At 35.4% G+C, this 23,905-nt stretch overlaps 1 protein-coding gene across 1 annotated transcript in view; it reads left to right on the plus strand.

Annotated features, from left to right (window-relative positions):
• The window catches only part of LOC150107166 (ran-specific GTPase-activating protein-like), a 107,725-nt gene that overhangs the window by 22,003 nt on the left and 61,817 nt on the right, over window positions 1-23,905 (plus strand). The window contains exon 3 of the mRNA XM_090391042.1: window positions 17,273-17,430. Coding sequence (XP_090247168.1) covers window positions 17,273-17,430 — 158 coding nt within the window. The remainder of the gene's footprint in view (window positions 1-17,272; window positions 17,431-23,905) is intronic.

Consider the following 23,905-nt stretch of genomic DNA (forward strand, 5'->3'; position numbering starts at 1 on the left):
TAACAAGATTAACGCCTCAACCGGCCATGACATCTATAGACGTCAAGCAAAATCTGGATACAATTGTTTAATACCTATTGAACAACATGGATAAGAAGTGCAATTAGGTCTTGCTATTTCATCCACCACAGCCGGGAGAGGGGTTAAATACATAGTAGGGTGTTGTTATAGACCTGATGGATCGGTTGCTAGTGACAATGTGCATCACCAAATAAATACAATGCGTGCAAAAAGAATAATCATAATGTGGACTTCAATTATCCAAAGTTCGCGCGGTTAGCCTAGTGGCTGTGCGCTTCGCAACCATATGACTGGGGAAGGAGTGTCCAAGGTTAGATTCCTGTCGAAGATGTGAGGAATTTGAGGATCTTCCTCAGCCATAGCCAAGTTAGCCGGTCTTGGACGCGGGCAGTAGGGTTTTTCCTGCCACTTTATCTTGCGTTTTTCATCCCGCAAGCAGGAAAACCGGCCCCGTGAACACACGGATCTACAGCCATAAATATACTTACCCTCCCCCCATGAGAGGGGCTCAACTTGCCCCAATAGGGACGGGGGAGAAAAACGGAAGAAACTCCATAAGAATAAATAAATTATCCAAACATTGATTGGGTAGCTGTGAAATCACATAAGAATGAAACTGAATTTATTGAGCTGTTGCAAGACAACTTCCTCAAGCAGCATGTGACAGAAGGAATTTGTGATCAAAGTGTTCGATCTGATTGTAGTGTTAGTAGGGTCGTACTTGCACTTTTTCCAAGGTGGACAGGTCCTGAGACACGAGCTCCAGGGGTCCCACCTCATTGTTCAGGGCCCTTAAGTTTCCCTATATTTTCGGGTCTCATGCGCCTATGTATAAGTATGGCTCTGAGTGTCAGAGGGGATTTCAATTAAAGATGTAACTATTCTGTCTCCTGTTGGTGACAGTGATCATGCAGTATTCATTTGGGAAGTGGCTAAGTTTATGAATATTCCATTCAGAAAAAGTTACATGTTGAATTACAAGGAGGAAATTATGACCACCTGAGGAGGAATATGCTGGGTTCTGCACCATATCAGTTGTTGGATGGGAAGGATATCGACTGTGTGTGTGTGTGTGGGGGGGGGGGGGGGTGTTAAAATATTTAAATGATGCGATATCAGAATGTGTCCCTAGAGTTTGAAGAATAAATAGAATAGGAGTGAAATGGATGTGTAATTAAGAGAATTGCAAGAAAAAGATGTGGAAAGAATACCGTGTGCATAAGGATGATGTTAGTTGTGATAATTATAAGCAGCAGCAGGCCAGAAGAGTCAAGTGTGTAGCATGTTTTGTACAGAAATCTAAGTCTGAGTATGAAGAGAAACTGGCTCTACAAGTTAAAGACAACCTAAAAATATTCTATTGTTATGATACAAGTAAAAGGAAGAATGAATTTGAAGGAATAACTCTTCTGAATGCAGATCTAATGAGTAGCCATTTGGTTATATGAAACATAGAACTTGCTGCTACCTCTTCATTGTATGAGGACAAAGTTCTAGAGCTGTTGCACAAACTCAATAAGAATTCTGCAATAGGAACTGGTGGGATATCAGCACAGATGCTAAATGAGTGTTCAGCTGAACTAGCTTGGCTATTCCTTTGACCTCGTTATATAATTTGAGTAAGAACAGGGAAGATTCAACAGGAGTGGAAAGAATGTATGGTAATCCCATTGCACAAGAGTGCTGCAAAGACCAAGGTGTCTAACCATGACCAATCGGTATATCAGGAGTGGTGGTGATGAAAAGTTCAGGGCTTGCATTCAGAAATGGGTTGACAGAGAATCTCTACTTTGCAACGAACAGCATGGGTTTACTAAGGGAAGGTCATGTTTCAGCAACTTGCTCGCATTCTATAATAATGTTACCACTGATTTAGACAACGGAAATGGATACACCATGATACTTTTGGATTTTGCTAAAGCTTTTGACTGAAATTGCATGGAAGACTGTTGGATAAATTGGAGAATATGGGATTGGATTCTAAAATATTGCAGTGCCTAAGGGGATGGCTGACTGACATCTATCAAAAAGTGATATATGGGGGATGTGAGCAATAAAAAGACAAAGACAATGAAAATAGGCAGAATCATGGAAAATGTCAACTGTGTTGTGAATGGAGAACCTGTGAAACAAGTAAAACATTTCAGCTACTTAGGCATGATTTTTAGTGAAGATGGTAAATTAAATATAGAAATAGACAACAGAATCAACAAAGCTGGTATGGTAGGAAGTCAATTGAATAAATTTATATGGAATAAGAGAGAAATTAGTCGGAATAGCTGTATACAAGACAGTATTCAAGCCAATTTTCACTTATGGATCTGAGAGCTGAGTCAGAAGTAAAACACTTGATCAAAGACTAGAGACTGTAGTATGAGAGTCCTGAGAAAGATTAGAGACATGAACAGATGGCATCAATGGCAATATCATATTAAAAACAAGGATTTAGGAACGAACTTGATATTGTCAGCATCCAGGAATGCATTAGCAGAGCTAATGCATTCGGTGGTATGGTCACTTAAACAGAATGGGCGAAGAAAGATTAGCAAAACAAGTGTTCTCTGCCAGGTTGGCAGGAAAACGACCCAGAGGAAGACCAAGATATAGGCGAATTGAGACGGTACAAAGTGTCTTAGATGATAGAAATATAAGATCTGATAATATTGGAATGCTGACAGATAACAGACTAATCTGGAGAACAATTGTTGATAGGAAGTTAATACTGATGTAACTTTCATCCTGTACACCCCCCCTCCTCCCCTGAGGGTATATGTCAGAAATTTGTTGATGATGATGATGAGAATTTTCAAGATACTGAAAGTGTAGGAAATTGAAATGGCCAAGAAGAAATTGTTTGCTTTTTTCCACAAAAGCGATTCAAGACAATATAAGTGTTAGAAATGAAAACATTGCAGAAAATTGTAGTATTAATAATTACTAAAATTAATAATTTAAAAAATTAAAACAGTAAAAAGAAAATCATTTGTTGCAATTTAAACATTTATTAATATAATGACTGGTGCAAAAATTGTATAGGACAAAATCTGGAAAATGAAAGGTGGAACATACCTTTTGTCTATCCTGTAACATAATGAATGTATTGTTGCTGATCCCAAAGCTATTGCAGACACATTGGGGAAACAGTTGGCCAGAATCTCAGCAACTATTTCATATTCTTCTGATTTTTTATTGTTGAAAGAGCAACAAGAGCTATGCTTTTCCACTAGTATATTTGAGCTGTACAATCAGCCAATAGTTAAGGAGGAACTGAAAAGAGCTCTTTTACTGTCTCATCCGATTGCAATAGGTACTGATAACATCCATTATGAGATTATAAAACATCTTCTATAGATCTCCTCTTACTATTCAACAGAATATTATGACCTTGCAGAAAAATAGTTTCTAGATTCTTTGCATAAATCAATTATCATTGCTATCCCAAAGCCAGGAAAGGATCCAGCATAAGCAAACAATGGTCATCCTATTTCTCTGACCAACTGTCTTTGTAAGATAATTTAGAAAATAGTTGATGCAGACCTCTCTGGTAGTTAGAAAGCAGTGATCTCTCCATTACACAATGAAGCTTTTGTGAACATGTCCAACTTTGAACCATTTGATTCATTTAGAAACATGTATAAGAGATGCTTTCCTGAAACAAGAGCATCTGGTTTGAATTTTCTTTGACATGGAAAAAGCTTATGGCACAGCTTTTAATATGGCATATTAAAAGACATCTATTAGGTGTTAGAGGGCATCTTCCTGTATTTATTAAAAACATTTTGTGTTGAGTAGTCTTCCAAGTCCAAGGAGGAACTACTCTCTTAACCATATCATTAAGAAGAGGGTTTATCCCAAGGCTCTGTCTTAAGTGTGACACTGTTTGCTGTCAAAGTTAACTCAATCACTGAACAGCTTGCCTCTACTATAGGCAGTGCCATATGTTGATGAATTCACAATATTAGTCACTCTTGTAATAGGAGGGTAATCAAAAGACAACTTCAGCAAGCATTTCATTGTCTCTCTTCATGGGCTCTTTGTTTTCAGGTTTTCAGCAGGAAAAAAAGTGTGTGTATAACTTCAGTCCTAAATGCATTCTTCACTCCACATCCTGACTTAAGAATGGCACAAATTGCTATTCCAGTAGCAATAGAGACTAAGCTTGGAACTCATCTTTGACAGAAAACTTACATTCCTTCCATGCATTTGTCAACTAAGAAAGTGCAAGAAAGAAAGCATTGAATCTCCTTTGTACTCTATCCTCTTCTGATTGGGGGAAGAGAGAAAGGTTGATTTTCCTTGCTTCTTCTTGGTTGTGTGCTTATATGTTAAAAGTTGGATTATGGGTCTCAAGTCTGTGGTTCTACAGGGCAAAACATAGCCTGTAATGGTTGGATTCCATCCATCATCAGTGTATACGGATAGCTAGTGGTGTCTTTTGTACATCAGCCATTCAGTCTTTATGTTGATGCAAATAAACCACCTCTATCATTTAAAGAAAGCAGTTGTCTCTTAAGTATGACCCAGAAATGAAGTCTCTTTCAGAACATCCTATTTGGACTAGTATCTTTTCTCTGTGTTGGGAAGCTCAATGTCACACAGACATGCCAACTGTTCATACATCCCTTTGGTATGCGTGTTAGAGATTTTGCCAGCTGTTGCCATGAATGTTGACATTACCTTCACCAAACATAACAGCATTCCTCCATGGTAGGTTTGCAGTCTATCTTGCAACATCTCACTTTGTCAACAACAGAAATCTCATACTCTGTTATCTGTCTACCTGCAATCTTTTGATGCACTCAGAGCAGCCTAGTCTGATTTCTTTCCCATCTATACTGATAGTTCAAGATCTGAAACCTCTGTTAGTTGTGCTGCTGTTTGCTGACAATTACTATAATTAACCAGATCCCATTTGACTGCTAATTATAGTATTTAGTATTACTTCTAAGACATAGAATCCAAAGACTTATCGCTCAAAAACTCGCAGACCATAGTAATTATATTAGAACACATACAATGTTAGAATGCTCACTTACCATTCTGGTAATGCATTCCACTCATTCGTCACCTGCTAAGCAAAACAGTCTTTCACCTATTTACTCACTTGACCTTTTTATAATTTCCAAGGATGTCTTTTTGTTCTTGCATCACCCATTATCATATTCAATAATTCCCCTGTATTTGGTATTCTCCTTTCACAGTCTTATACATCACAAACATATCATCCACCTTCTTCCTATCTGTCAAGCTCTTTTCTTCATTTCCTTAATCTGTCCTCGTACTCAATATTCCAGAGTTCTGAGACACTCTTAGTTATTCTCCTCTGCAGTTCCTCCACTGGATCCCTATCACCAATATAGCCAGTTGACCAGCACTGTGTACAGAAATCCAAATGAGGCCCAATTAGTACCTTATAGAGTGGAAGTATCACCTTCTTATCCTTTCATGTCAGCATTCTTCACATTATAGTAGCAATTGTTTAGCTAGCCCTTAGAAATTTTGCAATGTGTCTCCCGAACTTCCCCTTCCTGCCCATTTTCAACAGTAGTTCATCATGCAGTACTTATTCAAATGCTTTAGCAAAATTCAAATAAATCACTGTATAAGCATCTTTCCCATCCAGTGTGTTATTCACTTAATAAAATTGAACCAAGTTACTAAAGCATGACCCACTCTTAACAAACCTATGTTTCTCTTTTGAAATATTTCCATTCTCATCAATCAGGTTTGTATCTTGTTTCTAACCAGCCTCTCTAACACCTTTGCCACTACATTTGATATACACACACACACACTAGCCTACATTTTGATAATGCTGACTTGGATTCTCCCTTATGCAGTGGCATTATTTTTTCTCCTTTCCATTCTTCTGTGACTGTTTCTGTTCCAGACGAGTTGAACAACCAAGTCAGAGATACAGCCAGTTCTTTTTCATATTCCCATCCAGTCCCACAGCCATATTAACATCAAGGTCACTTAAAATCTTCTTGAATGGCAGTCAGTCTCAAGTAGAGTAATGTGGGCAAATATGAGAATGGGGAACTGGACAATGAGACTTATTTGTGCCTATGGTCCCACAGAAGGTTCTACTAAGGTAGAAGTGGAGGAATTTTTTGAGGCTTTAGAAAAAGCAACTGACACAATGAAAAAGGAAAAGTTGGTCCTTGTTGGGGATCTAAATAGTAGAGTAGGAAATGATTGTGAGACATACAAAAATATTTTGGGAAAATTTGGAGAAAAGAGCAAAGCTAATAATAATGGCAAATATCTGTTGGATTTCTGCTCAGGACATGGACTGGTTATTACTAACACCATGTTCCAACATAAAAATGTGCACAAATTCACATGGAGAGAAGAGGCTAGGAATAAGAAAAGTCTCATTGACTATGTTATTGTTGATAGTGATGTTTTCTCCCTGGTGCAGGACACCAGAGTGTACAGAGGATTTGAAATTGGAAGTGATCACTATTTAGTCTTGAGCAGGATAAAATTGAATTTCATATTGAAAAGAATAACATGTAAGAAAGTTTTAAAGCGAATAAAAGTTGAGCAGCTCTCAGATGTGAACTGTAGACTAAAATACAGAAATATTATTGAAAAGAAAATGAAAGAGTTTGAGAACAGGAATCAAACCTTGGAGATTCAGTGGCAAACTCTGAAGGAAACATTGATTGATTCTGCCAGAGAGGCATGTGGTGAGGTTGTGTGCAAAGATAAAAAAATCAGAACTCCCTGGTGGACACAGGAAGTTAAAGAGGCAGTGAAGGAAAAGAAGAAAGCATATCAAACGTTCCTGGCAAATAAGTCAGCTTTTACTCTTACAGAATACTGAGACAAATGTAAGAAAGCTAAACAGTGTGTAAAACTAGCTAAACAAAAGTCATGGGAGGACTTTGGCAAGAATATAGAAAATAAATATCAAGAAGGTGGCAAAATATTCTGGAGGTTGTTGAAGAAGCTTAGGAATGGAGGAAAGAGTGCTGTAAAAGGAATTAGAGATGATAAAGGTGAAATGAAAACAGGAGAAAAAGATATCCTTGAAGTATGGAGTAATTACTTTGAAAAACTGCTAAATGAAACAAGCAGTGATGACAGCACAGTAATAAAAAACACTGACCAGGCATGCAGTCAGGAATACATATCCATACTTGAAGTAGAAAAAGCCATCAAAGGCTTGAAATGTGGAAAGGCAGCAGGAGTAGATGATATTCGACCAGAAATGCTGAAGTATGGTGGTATAAGAGTCTTACAGTGGCTGCACTGCATAGTTCAGAAAGCCTGGACAAAGGGACAAATTCCCAATGATTGGAGTAGAGCTCTCATAGTACCCATATATAAAAAGGGAAATAAAACTGAATGTGAGAATTACAGAGGTATTTCCCTACTGAGTGTTCCTGGCAAGATCTATGCAAGTATACTTGAGAAACGGTTGAGAAGAATTGTGGAAGAAAAGCTTGGTGAAGAACAAGCTGGATTCAGGCCAAATAGAGGCTGTCAGGATCAGATCTTCACTTTACGACAAATAGTCGAGAAAGCATGGGAATATAACAAAGATCTGTATTTAAGTTTTGTCGATTTGGAAAAGGCATATGACAAGGTGCCAAGAGAGAAGCTATTCAATATGCTGCAGTTATATGGTGTCAATGGGGCATTATATCAAGCAATACTTAGTCTTTATTTGAGTTGTGAGTCAGCAGTTAGAATTGAAGGAAGTACAGGAAGATGGTTTAATGTTAAATCTGGTGTGAGACTAGGATGTACATTATCCCCTCTGTTATTCATTATCTATATGGATCACATTATGAAGGAATGTGGTATTAAACCTGATATCAAAATTGGAGATGTTAATGTCAGCTCTTTGCTTTATGCGGATGATGTTATACTTCTAAATAAATCCGCTACAAGTCTGCAAGATTCTCTGACTAAATTGAATATCTGTTGTAATAGATATGGTATGAAGGTCAGCAATAAAAAGACAAAGACAATGAAAATAGGCAGAATCATTGAAAATCTCAACTGTGTTGTGAATTTCAATGGAGAACCTGTGGAACAAGTAAAACATTTCAGCTACTTAGGCACAATTTTTACTGAAGATGGTAAACTAAATATAGAAATAGACAACAGAATCAGCAAAGCTGGTATGGTGGGAAGTCAATTGAATAAATTCATATGGAATAAGAAAGAAATTAGTCGGAACACTAAATTAGCTGTATACAAGACTGTGTTCAAACCAATTTTAACTTATGGATCTGAGAGCTGGGTCAGAAGTAAAACACTTGACCAAAGACTAGAGACCGGAGATATGAGAGTCCTGAGAAAGATTAGAGGCGTGAACAGATGGCATCAATGGCAATATCATATTAAAAATGAGGATATTAGGAAAGAACTTGACATTGTCAGCATCCAGGAATGCGTTAGCAGAGCTAATCTCAGATGGTATGGTCACTTAAATAGAATGGGAGAGGAGAGATTAGCAAAACAAGTGTTCTCTGCCAGGTTGGCAGGAAAACGACCCAGAGGAAGACCAAGATATAGGTGGATTGATACGGTACAAAGTGCCTTAGACGATAGAAATATAAGATCTGATAATGTTGGAGTCTTGACAAGTAACAGACTGATTTGGAGGAAAATTGTAGATAGGAAGTTAGTAATGTTGTAATTTTTTCGTGTAGTACTGTCATATCCTGTACACCCCTTGAGGGTACATGGCAGGAATTTGATGATGATGGTCACTTAAAATTCAAAATACTTCCCATTCTTGTACTATACTAAAGCAAGCCTTCCATACTCAGCCTTTCTTTTACTAGCAACATAATTATAGAATTCTCTAGGACTTGGCTTGGCTGCTTCAGCCAATCTCTTTCCTGACTACACTTGTCACCTTCCTACCTTGCATCTTATACACCTCATTCTGCTGATGGGTACCTTGTTCTTTATACCTCTTCCATAACATCCTCTTTCTCAGAAGTTCCTGCAAATTTCACGATTCTTCCATTTCACTCTCTCTTTATTTATCCTCCGAAGTTTAGGGACACAATCTTACATTGCCATAAGTAATTGATTCCAGGCCAAATCCCAGGTTCTGCTGATTTCAAATGATTGAGCCAGTGCACATTTCCAGTGTTTATTACAGTCTCCTGCTTTATAATTCCACACACATCTCTTTTTCCATGAAGTGTGTACCTGATTTTCCACTCCCCACGGCAAAACCACTTGCTCAGTCTCCCCCAACTAGTAGCATTGTAGCGATAACTTCTGTCATCACTGTATGAGATGACATTATTAAATCTAACACCAGAGTTCACATGTTGCCTCAACTACATACTGCATAAGATAATTGTCCCTGAGTAGCTCAAGAAATTCAATCTTACTCACCCATATTTCATGTTTCCAGTCAATGCTTCCATTGTCACCCTCTTGTAACTCATTGGTCTCGTCTCTCTCTCTCTGAATATTTCAGAATCATCTACGTTCTCTGGTCTGTAATAACATCCTACTAAATATCTAAAATTGTGCTGACTTCAGCTGCACACCAAAATGGGATCAAAGCTATTATCATTATTGCTTTTTTCAAGTTCTGCATCGAGAGGACATAACTGTTCTGAAGTCATCTGTAATACCCACCACCTCTTTTATTTCTTCTGTGTTTTTGAGAAATGCTATAACCATTGCATTCTATTCCCTTGAGCACATCATCCTCTGTTAACCATTTCTCACTGACACTAGTGATTTGTGGGCTGACTAACTGTATCAAGGCTGCAAACTCTACATTCTTATTCCTTAAATTGGTGTATTAGCACAGTAGCTTTCCCCTTTCCTCTCACAGTTCCTTATCACATCATTTAGGTAATTTGACTCTGGTACCATTGAGACCATCCCTGCATCCCTATATTATTCCTTTATCCCTTATCTCACACCAGATTTGGTATCTTACATTTGTCCCCCTCTGCTTAGTTTTCATTTCCCTGACTAGCTACACTCTCCCCTCCCTCTTATCAACAATCCACTCAGCTTTACATTATTACTCTCATTCAAATGAAGATAATCTGTAGCAAACAGCTCTCTCCTATCTTCAAATTTATCCCATACTTCAAAAAAACTCAAGTATTCTCTTCCTGCACATTCTAGCTCTCATGCCATTCATTATCATTACTCTTCTCCTCAGCTCCATATTATGATACCTTGGTAACACACAATTATCTCTCACACACCTTTGCTTCACTGTTTCTTGCAAAACATTTACAAATCATGCACTACCTCATTTACGCTTCCTCGCAAGTCATTTGCTCCGTTCAGCACAGTTAGCCCCTCTGCATTTCCTCTCCACAGCCTGTCATTCTTCCTATTGTTGCTTCTCTCAGACATACTGACATCTGCTCCATTTTCACATCCTTCACTGTAGTCCCCATACAGCACTACTTTCTACCATTTCACTTAAATCATTCATTTTTGACTCGACTGCCACCTTTCTTCTTACACCAACTGCCAATCTCTTCTAAATGTGCTACAATCTGAACACACCTTAATTCATCCCTCAATCTTACCTGTTATTTTCTAATATCTTCACTTATGTTCATATCTTTCATGCTATCTTTACTGCTCCACAAATCATTGACCACATTCACTATGTTCACTATGCTTGATTTTCAATACATATCACTCATGTCGTTTGTATTACCATTGATTCTTTCATTCAGCAGATTGCTTGTTTGTGTTTTTTATAACTTTATTCACTGTGAATAAATAGAGCAGTGAATAAGTATTTATTCACAGCTCTTTTGCAGTATCTCTTTGCTATCAGACAAGCACTCATTTTTCTCATTGCATTCTTGCTACTTTCACCTTCATTCACCTATACATTATTACCCTTCAAGTCCACTTTCACTTTGTTCACACTCTCCTTCCATTTGCCTTAAAAATCCATAATTTGACATAATAATCCAACAAATGCATGTAGCACACCTAACATTTTGCAAAACAGCTAAAATCAAAATTTTACTCCTGCAGACAAGGCTGCTGTCATCTTACTTTTGATGCTTGTTAGCATACCTTGTTGCTCTAACACTCTAAAGTTTAACAATTTCATAAAAGATAAAAAATGGAAAAAAAAAAACATGCCCCCATATGCTACAAACTATAACATGTGAACTCTGCAAGCATACAACTTGTATTACAACTCTTACATATAAACACAAATATCCACAATTAATTACTCAGAAAACTCATTTGAACCAGAAGCTTTCTTTCACAAACCTGCCAACTAACCCTTGTAGCATAGTTTCATGCTATTCAGTTTGCACATGCTCATATAAAAGAAAACTGCTACCAAAAGTGTATAATTTATACACTCATTGAGTTTTTTATTGGCCATCTCCTCTTCTGTATATAATCTACATCCAATTCTTTGTGAGGTATTACAATTGTTGTACAAAATGAAGATCCTTAATTTTGATCTTTGGAATTAAGGGAAATAACACTGCAGATGTGGCTGCTAGATCTGTTCATACTTTTTCAACATGCTGTTTGACAGTACCATATACAGGCAGTTAATAAGATCAAAGTTAATCAAAGATCAGTTCCCAAAAGCAGTAGTCATGGCAGGAAGTACTGACAAACCAATTATGCAAAATTAAGCATTGGGGGGCTAGTCAATGGTGAAACAGAAGAGTAGTTCTTGCTTGGCTATGTATATGTCATAGTGATCTTATGCATTCTTATTTACTGAGGGCCAATGACTCACCTATGTGTGAAAAATGTAATATGCTTCTCGCTATTTATCATATTCTGGTGGGGTGCAAGCACTTCACACGAGAGAATAATGAAATTTTTACTTATCTGGCCAAGCTATGTATACTCTGACAAATGGTATGATGTTTTTAAGAATGTTACAAAGAATTAATTTATACACACACATTTGATTATAAATTCTGTTTATATGTAGGTACTACATTGCTTAGCTTATTTTTATTTTATTTATTTATTTATTTATTATTATTTATTTATTTTTTTTTTTGTGCATATGTTACTTACTAATTTATCTCTATTTTTCAATACCTTTTGTAACCTTTGGTATGATGCAGTATGACATTTGCTATCCTTGTGCCACTCAACAATATGTCAATTAAACAGAAGAAGAAAAATAAAGTATAATTGATTTATTGAACTTACTAATATTTTGCTGATTTTCTATCCAGCATCTTCAGAGCACAAATTACAACTAGATTATTTTACAAATACACAGCATTCAACTAGATTATTTTAGAAATAAATGTCCTAACATGATGTTTATGGGCTGGATAATCAAAATGTTAATTTGGAGTCTTAGAATGACTGAAGTAATTCATTTGGTTAATGATCTTTTCCTCTTTCATTAACTTCAATCCCTATATCTCCTGTTTTCTTTTATGTTGTATGTTTTCTCTAAATATTTCCATAATCACTGCTCATTGAAAATCATTGTTCAACTCCTTCCTCACAGAAAAAATTTTCTTCCCTTCTAAATCAACTTTTTTTGTTTAGTTCCAGAAAACTTAAATAACACTACAGGCTTCCATGTATTCCTTAGGACTATTCATAGAAGAACTGATAAGGCTTTAGACAATATTTCAGACGTGTCTAAGCACACTAATACCTATAAATTAAAGATGCCAAGAAATTATATTCTTGGTTTAATCCTTTATCCAAGTGTAAGCAAACAAAGTTCGCACCTTTAGTATTTTCAGGACAGGGCAACTCGTGTATAGAAGCTCATCTTCACATCACTTGTCTCAGTATCCCATAATGCAAAGCATATATCCTTACAAGCATGTATAATGCTATGCATTATGGGAAGAGTCACTACCCAGACCAGTTTCAACCTTTATTGAGGTCTTATCAGTGGGAGCCAGACCCAGAGGTAATACCAAGATTGAAGTAATGCATAAGTCACATTTTCATATACAAGTAGCCAAAAGGTGTCACCCCTTATTATTAAAATTCTCTGGATTAAAGATGGTTGTTGGAAGTTTTTCCACTTGGTGGTTATACTATAAATTAAAGATGCCAAGAAATTTTATTCTTGGTTAATCCTTTATCCAAGTGTAAGCAAACTGTTTGCTTAAACTTGGATAAAGTATTTTCAGGACAGGGCAGCTCGTATATAAAAGCTTATGACTTGACTTCAGCCTTCACCTCTGGATTTGGCTCCCACTGATGAGACCTCAATAAAGGTTGAAACTGGTCTGGGTAGTCACTCTTCCCAAAAAGCATAGCATTATACATGCTTGTAAGGATATGTGTTCGCATTATGGGATACTGAGACAAGTGATGTGAAGTCATGAGCTTCTATATACGAGTTGCCCTGTCCTGAAAATACTAAAGGTGCGAACTTTGTTTGCTTACACTTGGATAAAGGATTAAACCAAGAATATAATTTCTTGGCATCTTTAGTTTATAGCGTAACCAGGTGGAAAAACTTCCAATACACTAATACCTGGCGCAGCTGCATTCTACTATTCAGATTTTCATTGTGCAAGTTAAGGAAATATTTATAGAAAATACAGATATGCAGAGCAGAATATTCTGATTTTTTATTTATCTACACATAATTAAAAATCAGTCTGTTGTGCGGTCTGCAGTTGCTTCTGAGACAGCATATCTAATCAGTTCTTACCACAATATAGCGGCTATACTGCCAAGCCATGCCATAGAGCAGGGTTTCCAAAAACTGTTCTGCCAGAAGTTCTCCTGGAATTTGTCATTTTCGTTTTCTAAGCATTTTTCATGAATAAATATTCGTGAATATATCTAAAAGCTCAGACCCAGAATGCCTAATAACATCTGTGTAGCAAATGTTAGTGACCAAGCTGTGTATTTTTAAATGTGGAAGTATTCATGCATTATCGTTAATTTTCACACATCAAAACCTTTACATTTGGGAAAGGGAATACCGCTGTTTATGACTGGTCATAAAAATAGCCCGCAAGAAGCAGATTATAACAATGGGCTGCATATCCTCTGTTCTCAAAACTGAAGGAAATGACATCTGTGTAGCAAATGTCAGTGACTAAGCTGCATATTTTTAAACATGGAACTATTCATGAATTATCATTAATTTTCACACATTGAAATCTTTCAACAATCGGGAAAGAGAATACTGCTGTTTATGACTGATCATAAAAATTGCCTGCAAGCCGATTACAACAATGTGCGGCATATCCTCTGTTCTCAAAACTAAAAGAAATAACATCTGTGTTGCAAATGTTGGTGACCAATCAGCAACTAAGTATAAAGAAAATTTTTCCACTAAAATTGAAGATCAAGGTAGTCTGTATCTGGTTCTCAAATCTAGTAATACTGAATACTTTCTTCGCAAGTTTGTATTGTAGTGTGAAAGTTTCGAAACTGTAGTGCCGTGATTTTTTAAAAGTAATAGGCCTGTAGATTTAAATTTTAATATGAATAAGAGACAAGGACTTTGTTTAATTTTGGTATTAAGAAATCTCTTATTGAAGGTGTTTGTGATGCAACAGATAAGTCATCCACCACCAGCCTACAAAGCGATCTCCAGGATGTACAAAAGGAGGGGAAATCTACCAGCACCCAGGAGAAAAAGTCTGCATTCAGTCATAAGTACTTATAATATTATAAATTTTTGGTGATTGGAATGGGATACGTCAATGAAAACCAGCACAAATTAATTTAATGATCTTTATGTTTAATTAATTTTTAATTAATAATTAATGATCAATTATTAATTAATAATAAAAATCAGCTAAATTAACAATTAATTATTAATTAATACGTTACAAAATAACCAAGGTGATCTGTGAAAATTTCAGGATTTGTGAAGTGTTTCATCGTAGGAAAAGTTTGGGAAACTCTGCCATAGCGCTTGCAGTGGGTTATATAAAGTTCTACGAAAGTTGCATTATTTACACATTCATTGAGTTCGTTACAGGCTTTGAAAAATCTGGTATATCACATATACAGTGTCCTTTCAGATCCAACATCACCACTAAATCTGGGCTTCAGTTTGGCATTCACATGTGTTGAATCTCAAAACATGTTGAAATCGAGGTAAACAGGGTCGCAGACACTGCAATAGATCAGCTCATTTCCTAGAATACCACTCTCTGATGTTTTTGTACACAGATTATAGGTGCTAATAAGATAATAACCCAGTTGCATTCATCATGTCATGAATAGAACACCAACAAGCTATATCAGATTAAGCCTGAAATTATACTTTAGCAGTCCAGTCTGCATAGCATTCATAGAGAGGAAGTTATTCTTGCTCAGCCCTGCTTAAGTCATACTCATTTCATGCACTCCCTATTGGTGATATGCCTATATGTGAGTATTGTTAATAAGCATTGACTATTTGCCATGTTTTAATCGATTTCCCTCATTATTTTAATGCACACAGTTATTCTTTTGCTCTTTTTATTGATTTGCTTGGGTCTTATAGTCAGTCAGATCTTATCAGACTTAGCAGATATTACTGGTTTTAAATTTCTACAAAGTACTAATTTATTCAATAGTATATAGTAATATTTTAGTTAGCTATATACTGACTATAAATTTTCTTATACAGTCAGTTCTCGACTTGTGACATAAACTACTTACAACAGCGATACCATTAACATGTTCACTGAATACTACCTTGTTCATGCAACCTATGAACCAGGTTGTTATTGCTGCTACTAAGGACAGGAAAAAACTCAGACTTTTTGAAGGAATATAATATCTTGCTTTGCACAAAGAATGTAGATGCAGTGAGGCGACAGTGTATGAATGATGTTTTGAAGAAGCTGCTGAAATTATATGTTCATGTGTTCACAAGATTCAACAAAGCCTTTCAAGAGGTAGTTGATGACATGATAGTACTGCTACCAAAGGAGTTGTAGATTGACAATAAAGCAGCTTGTGGAAGCAGTGAAAGAAGAGCTTGCACATGAAGAACTTATAGAGCTAAAAGCACAAAGTTTTAGAAAAAGGAGAGGAGAGCAGCAGAACATGAAGAATCCATTCAAAAAAAGAAAGAAAAAAGCAGAGACATTTGCCTCTGTTAATAAGGCAGTTTAATTTCTTGAAGAAATTGACTTCAAGATGGAGAGATTTAACATAGATAGAAAAATGAAAGTGGCAGTTACAAAGAAATTTGTGCAGATTAAGTTGTAGGTGATATACAAATTATTAAAGGAGCTAATTCTTACTCTCACCTCAACCCTTTAAGATGAGCCTAGACTTCCCACAAGTTATGCATCTACTAAAAAAAATTTAGAAGGCTTTGATGCATTTCCTGAATTCGAAGTATTTGCTATTATTGACCCAACTTCCTTGTTGGGTCAATAATGGACGATTCATCAAGCAGCAGCTTTGAAGAAAGTGGCAGTTACAAAGAAATTTGTGCAGATTAAGTTGTAGGTGATATACAAATTATTAAAGGAGCTAATTCTTACTCTCACCTCAACCCTTTAAGATGAGCCTAGACTTCCCACAAGTTATGCATCTACTAAAAAAATTTAGAAGGCTTTGATGCATTTCCTGAATTTGAAGTATTTGCTATTATTGACCCAACTTCCTTGTTGGGTCAATAATGGACGATTCATCAAGCAGCAGCTTTGAAGACGTACAGTATATTTATGCATTTTACTTATGAATTTTGCCATGGACTTGGTGCATAATAGCCATTGTCGTTCATGCATGAGGAAGTTTTCATATTCTCCTTCTTTGGTGTAGACTTCAGTATAGTGAACTTTCATCAACCAAGGAAATAGCTTTGGTTTGCTATAATGAGAGTCGACTGCATCACATTTGTACTACTAGTTGAACAGCTCCTGTGTCTGTTGCTCCTTCAGTATGTAACATTGAGCCTTCATCTCAGGCACTGTCCAGTCTTATTCAGGTATGAAATTATTTATCACTAAAAAAAAAAAAAACTTTTCTCATTTTCTGATTTCAATCACTTGCTTTGTATTGACATAGCTAATTTGCCTATATATTTTACCTAGACTGTCTTTAGTATATTTCTTGACCTATTACACTCCCCTTTACTAATCTTAATAGGTAATTTGCTTTTTCTCCTATGTTGTCAGATTGCTTCCTGTATATGCTCATATAAAAGTATGCAAAATATGTGACAAACTTAAGGATAAAGATGATTATCATTACTTTATATAATCTATAATTTGACAAAAGTTCTTTTGAGTTCTTTAGGATTCTGTTGTTAGCAACACACAAATAATTTCTTGGTTTGGTTATTTTGCAGAAGAGCTAAGTTGTTTAGATATGACAGAAAAGAACAACCACCAGAGTGGAAAGAACGGGGTACAGGTGAAGTTAAGATACTAAAGCACATAAATCAACACTCATATAGGATTTTAATGAGAAGAGATAAAACACTTAAAATTTGTGCCAATCATTATAGTAAGTTGATTACAAATTGAATTCAAGTCAAAATTCTTCTATTAAATTAGTTTTTGTAATTATTACAACTTATACAATTTACAATGCAATATTTCATACAAGCATTAGAATCATTTCCTGGAAGGTATTGCAGAACATGTTAATTTGATTTATGAATTGCTAACTTACAGCTGATTTATTTGTGAAGGTGAAATTTATTTATTTTATTTTTTTTTTATGACCTCCCCATCAGAAGTTGGAAATCTGTAGCATTTTAGTGGTAGGCATTAGATAAACCAGTAATCTTGTTCTTTGTTGACAAATGTCAACAAATACAAGCTTGTGGTATTACTCCAAGGATATTCACCTAAGAACTTAGTTGTCTCTCAGTATAAGAAACTTGTAGGAAATACAGGAATGGTATGTTCGTATATAGCAAATTTCTTTCGACATGGCATTATTCTTTTGAAAGTTTAGTCACAACTTTTTGGTAGTTTAGTATAGTGATTTTGATATAGTGAGTTAACTTTATAAACATCCATGATACAACTTGTTTGTACCAAAGCTGAAATAATGTTTTTTCCTCTCCTCCAATTTCCAGCATCCAATAAAGAATTGAGCTTCATATTCCCCTTCTTTGGTGTAGACTTCAGTACAGTGAACTTTCATCAACCAAAGAAATAGCTTGTTATAGTGCTTAGGTTTGCTATAATGAGAGTCGACTACATCAAAACAGTAACGTTTTATTATAACGAACAATTGCAACCCTACCTTACATTGAATTTTCAGTATAGTAAATAGTTAGGTGTAGTACATATTAGAGTGGATAGTTTGCTGTAGTGAATGGTAGTGAAGAACATGCATATTATCTTCACTTTTATTCATCTGTATAGTCTAATGTTAATGCCACATTGTGAATGTGACATTAAACTTGATATCAGATTTTGTTATTAAACTCAGCTCTTTATGCGGGTTATGTTGTGTGAGAAAATATAAGCTATCAAATTCTCCTTGCTGACTATTTTCATAATTTTCTTTTATAATTAAAAAAAAAAAAAAAACTAACATTCAAAAATTTTAGGTTATTTATTTTCAAATCAAGATTAACCAAACTTGTGGCACTTATAAATTCAATTTTATTGAAATTCTTGCTAAGTATTTTTATTTAATACTGAGCATTCTGCACCACCTCAATTATTGTATCAAAATTTAGTCATCTATGCTGTTCTTCAAAATGGTATACATTTTGAGCAATGCAATGTTTTACACACACATATTGAAACTCCCCCCCCCTCCATTTCACTTTAAGTGAGTTTTATGGATACACATGGCAATACTTAGTTTTTGCATGTGTGGGTGGGTTGGTGGAACTAGCAGTGTGAAGGGTTGTTCACTGGGTGATGTGCATCCCATTTTAGTGGTTGTTCTTGATGTACATAAATCTTCAAACACTATTTTTTGAATAATAGCTTCACACATACAAGACAGAACTAAATATAATTTATTACTCTAAGTTTTCTCTTACATGTGTGAAGCAGCTACTAAAAAAATATAGTATGTCTGATGCGCATGTCTATTAAACAACTAATAAATCTTGAAAAATTTCTATTATGAGACGGTTGAAAATCTGTATTATAATTTTCTCTATGTTTCATTATGTAGTATCTCAGGATTTAGAACTGTTATATGCAGGGGAGGAAAAAAGAACTTTTACCACTTGTCCTTACACACACACACACACACACACACACACACACACATTCAGCAGAAACGATCATGTCTGACTCGTCATCTGCTCCTATATTCTTATTGTATTCCATTTACACAATGAAACATCATTTTTACCTGATTGGTCTACCTGTCTCTTTTTCCTGTTGATTTCATGTAGTTTTCAGGGCTTGTGGTCAGTATTCATGCTTCCTACTATTGTCATTATCCCTGGGAAGGCATGAACCATGTGATACATCTCCTGAGGGATTTCTTCTGTCATACACACCAATAAAATATTTACCTCAGATTGTAGACAGAGGTGCTTTAGTTGAACTGAATTATATTTGTAATAGAAATCACCACATGTTTGCAAGATTCAGACCGTTTTAAAAGTTGTTTTGAAGAAATTTTTTAATGCAAAAGTATGCTTGAGGATATTTGAGATCAGCAATTATGCTATTTTTATTAAACTGCCTGCGATAACTCAAGCTTAGTAGTGGAAAGGCTAATAAATCCAGTACACATCTTCAGGAATGAAATTATTATTATTATTACATAACACTTCCAGGGAGTCCAAAGACTCATCGAGGGAGGGCATCTACTCTACAACCGCAACTACCTTCATCATCTACACCAACGCTGCCGACCACCACCACTAGTATTTTCACAGGCAATCACAAACATCCATGCTCACGGCAGGATTCGAACCCACAGCCTTTTGGCTGGAGAGCGGATACGCTAACCACTCGGCCAACCAGGCCATCATTATATTGATTTATTGCTATAACAAATTTTGTATGAGGTCAGCAACAAAAGCTCAAAATTAGCAGGAACATGGAAAAAACATCAACTGAATTCTCAATGGAGAAACTGAAACAAGTAAAATATTCATAAGGAATATTCCGGTAATTGGCCCACGTTTTTTTTTTTTTTAAGCTAAAAGCGCAATAAAGAAATAAAACCTGACAAGTTTTTGTGAGTTCATGGGTAAAAGGTAACAAAGTTAAAACAACAAAAAAGAGAAATTAATAGTTCATACTATACAGTTGTAGCCACCTGACTGTTTATAAAATTAAAAAATCAGAATGCAGATTCAAAGCAGTGCTAAGTTTAAACAATGCTGGATGATGCCACGTTCTGTTGTTCACGATTATAATGTCTGAGGTCTGACTGAGATATATTTCTTATCAAAGCTGACCAAACTTGGTGTAGAATTAAGCCTTGGTTTTTATTGCATTGTGTTGGAATTCTAAGCATGTTTGCAGCTTCTTTAAATTTCCTTATGTAAAATTTTTTTGTATACAAGACATGTTTTTTTTCTGCCAGAGTACATTGTGGCCGGTGGAAGTGATATTGAAAGCTAGTCGTGATTTGTGTTCTCTTCTGTTTTGTATATCCTTTTGGTGTTCGTTCATGCGTATTTCCCCAGATCTTCCTATCTGTCTTACGTAGTAGATACTGCAAGAACAATACATTTTATAAACACCTGGTTTTTTTAAAGGATGATGTGAAGGTTTTGGGGATATAGAAATCTTGAAATTTTTTCCAGCTGCAGAAAGGCTATTTTGATTTTATATTTGTTTAGTAATTTAGCCATCTTGTCTGTAACATTCTTGATATATGGAATCGTGATGGCGTTTTTGAAATCTTGTTTCTGTGGGATGCTTGTAGGAGGTGTGTAGAGATTTTTTTGATAGTCATGGGTTCATAACCATTTTTTTTTAGGATCTGTGTTAAATATTCCAATTCTTCATTTCTCTGTTTTGTTTTGTTTGTTTTTTTTTGTGCTGGAAATATTCTAAGCTCTGTCCCTCAGGGTTTTTATTAGACCTATTTTTTTGTCAAGGATGGTGGTGTGAGGCTGCATAAAGAAATCTTCCTGTGTTGGTGGGTTTTCTATATATTAAGAAAGAAAGTTTATTATCTTTTTCATTGACTTCTAATAGGATGTCAAGAAAAGGAAGTTTTCTAAGTTCTTCTTGTTCTAAAGTAAATTTTATATTCTTATGTAAATTATTCAGGTAATTTTTGAAAGCAATGAGTTCATCTGTTGTTCCTGGCCAAATGATGAAAATGTCGTTTACATAGTGTAGCCAAATTTTTGGTTTTTTATGATAATTGATTAAAGCATTATTTTCTAAATGTTCCATAAATAGGTTAGCTAAAGCCAGAGAGAGGGAAGAGCCCATAGCCAATCCTTCTTTTTGTTCCCAAAATTTGCCTTGATACACGAAAAAAGTATTATTTATACAATGTTTACAAAGATCTACGATGTCTGGAGGAAAGAGGTCTTCAAGGAGATTCACAGATTCGTTTCTTGGAACATTTGTAAATAGGCTGATAATGTCCAATCTTGCTAAGATGTCCGAAGGTCCAATGTAAATATCTTTTACCTTCTCAATAAAATATGTACTGTTCTTGATGAAAGAAGATGTTTTTCCTGTGTGAGGTAAAATTATGTTAGTGAGATGTTTTGCTATCTTCCATACCTATCTTATATATTTTTGGTACACCATAAATTCTTGTAACTAATGGGTGTTTTGATTGTCGAGTTCTTTTAAGTTCTGCAGTCCAATTAGGCATCTTTTTAATTAGATCATTGGTTTTATTGTGAGCATGCTATGTGGGATCTCTGTCTAAAGGTCTATAGGTATTAGAATCTTCAAGAAGAGTTTTCATTTTATTGTTATAATCTTCAGAGTTCAAAACTACTGTTCATTTCCTTTATCTGCTTTGATTATAATGATATTTTTGTTTGATTTTAGTTCTTTGAGGGATGTGTACTTTTTTCATGTATCAAGACAAATTTTGGGAACAAAAAGAAGGATTGGCTATTGGCTCTTCCCTCTCTCCGGCTTTAGCTAACCTATTTATGGAACATTTTGAAAATAATGCTTTAATCAATTATCATAAAAAAAACAAAAATTTGGCTACGCTATGTAGACAACATTTTCATCATTTGGCCAGGAACAACAGATGAACTCATTGCTTTCAAAAATTACCTGAATAATTTACATAAGAATATAAAATTTACTTTAGAACAAGAAGAACTTAGAAAACTTCCTTTTCTTGACATCCTATTAGAAGTTGTAATAATTAGAGATTTACTTTTATTTATATAGAGGATATTATCATAATATTAATCCTGTCTATAGAGATGATCTCTGTTCAACAATTATTTTATTTCCAAGCGTACCTGCATATTATTATATGCACAGGGATTCACTCCGATTGGTGCAATGACCTCTCTTTTATTATTTCTTTCAGAATCCAAAAAATCACTGACTCAAGACCAAAAGACAAAATAAACACATTTAATAAAATGCAAACAATGTATATACCCTTCAAACAATATTACATAATGAACTACAAATTTTATTGGATCCAAGACCTTTTTAAAAATAAATTTACACTTAAGACTAGACTGAACACTTTGTTTTCACAATGACAAAATGTTCATAGCCAGTTTCTCTCTGTGTCAAGGCCCTTTTCCGAAGATATGACTTTATTCTTCATTTTCACAGGATCCTTTCTCATCACTCATGTAGCACACATTAATTCTTCCTAACTCAATTCTGTCTCTTTTTAGTAGAAATAATAGTTAGATCCGTCATCCTTAAGACAGATGAAACTACCTAATCAGAGTTTTCTCGAACATTCCTTTAGAACATAAATAGCAATTTCTTCTTTTATTCACTAATGCTTATTGACAGTCTTAACTCTTCCTCTTTAAAAAATTCACAGTTCTACGATTCACTTTTTTTTTTTGGAATCTACTACTAATCTTCCAATTAGCTTTTCCTCGAATATTCCTTTTAAAATATCTATAGCAGTATTTTCGTTTTTAGAGCCTGTGTAGCTCAGCGGATGTGGCGTTTGCACACCGCCGCACGAAGGAAGACTTGGTTTCGAGTCTAGTCGGCAACTAGAGGAAATTTTTCTAAGCCTTTTTTCGACCGGTTCCTGAGTTAGTCGATCTCTGGCACGGGCAAGCAGGTTTTTCATCCCGGAAACTCGGGTTTTTCGTCCTGTAAACTCAAGAAAATCGACCATAGAACCCACATTATTTCAGACATTAAATATATTGTGTTAGGGACCACGAGATGGCGGCACATTTGAGCCATCTCTCTTCACTGCGTACCGCTTAATTAGTGATAGCCTTGGGCCATCTGTCTCTGATTGGGTACCAGTGGAGATTGAACTGACCACTCAGTCTCCAAAAGTTAGATAGGGCTAAATGGCCTCACCTACTCCCGTATACGGGAATAAAAAGGCGTTAGCTTAGCTTAGTTGATTAGCTGATATTTTCTTTTATTTATCAATACTTATTCCACTTTGAAACTTCATAGTTCCACCATTCCTTTTCAGAATATACTATTAATTTTCTTCCGACTGTCACATAAAAAATATCCATTTCTACCGAATCTAAATATCTGCTGGCCTGTGTTCTAATTTTCTCTCCCGTTACCCTCTTGTTTATACCCGTTACTCTGATACCGAACGCTATTCTTGTCAGCTGTCAATCACACATCAAACTTCTGTGCGAGCATGTGCACTCCATAAAAGTGGGAAGCGAGAAACTAAATATAATGGTTGACACGTTGTCTCTATTAGCAACAAGAGAATGTCTTCAAAAAAACACAACTTAATATTTTAAACTACTATAAACTTTTTTAAAGTAATACAACTATTCAAATCCGGTAAGTACATAAATTTTTTAAATGCTTTACATATCACTTTGACAAAACAATTTCAATAACGGGCACATCGCAGGCGCTGACAATGT

This window comes from Typopeltis vanoorti, chromosome 4 (genome assembly GCF_054136105.1).
Source record: "Typopeltis vanoorti isolate ZY-2024b chromosome 4, IOZ_Tvanoo_1.0, whole genome shotgun sequence".
NCBI lineage: Eukaryota > Metazoa > Arthropoda > Arachnida > Uropygi > Thelyphonidae > Typopeltis > Typopeltis vanoorti.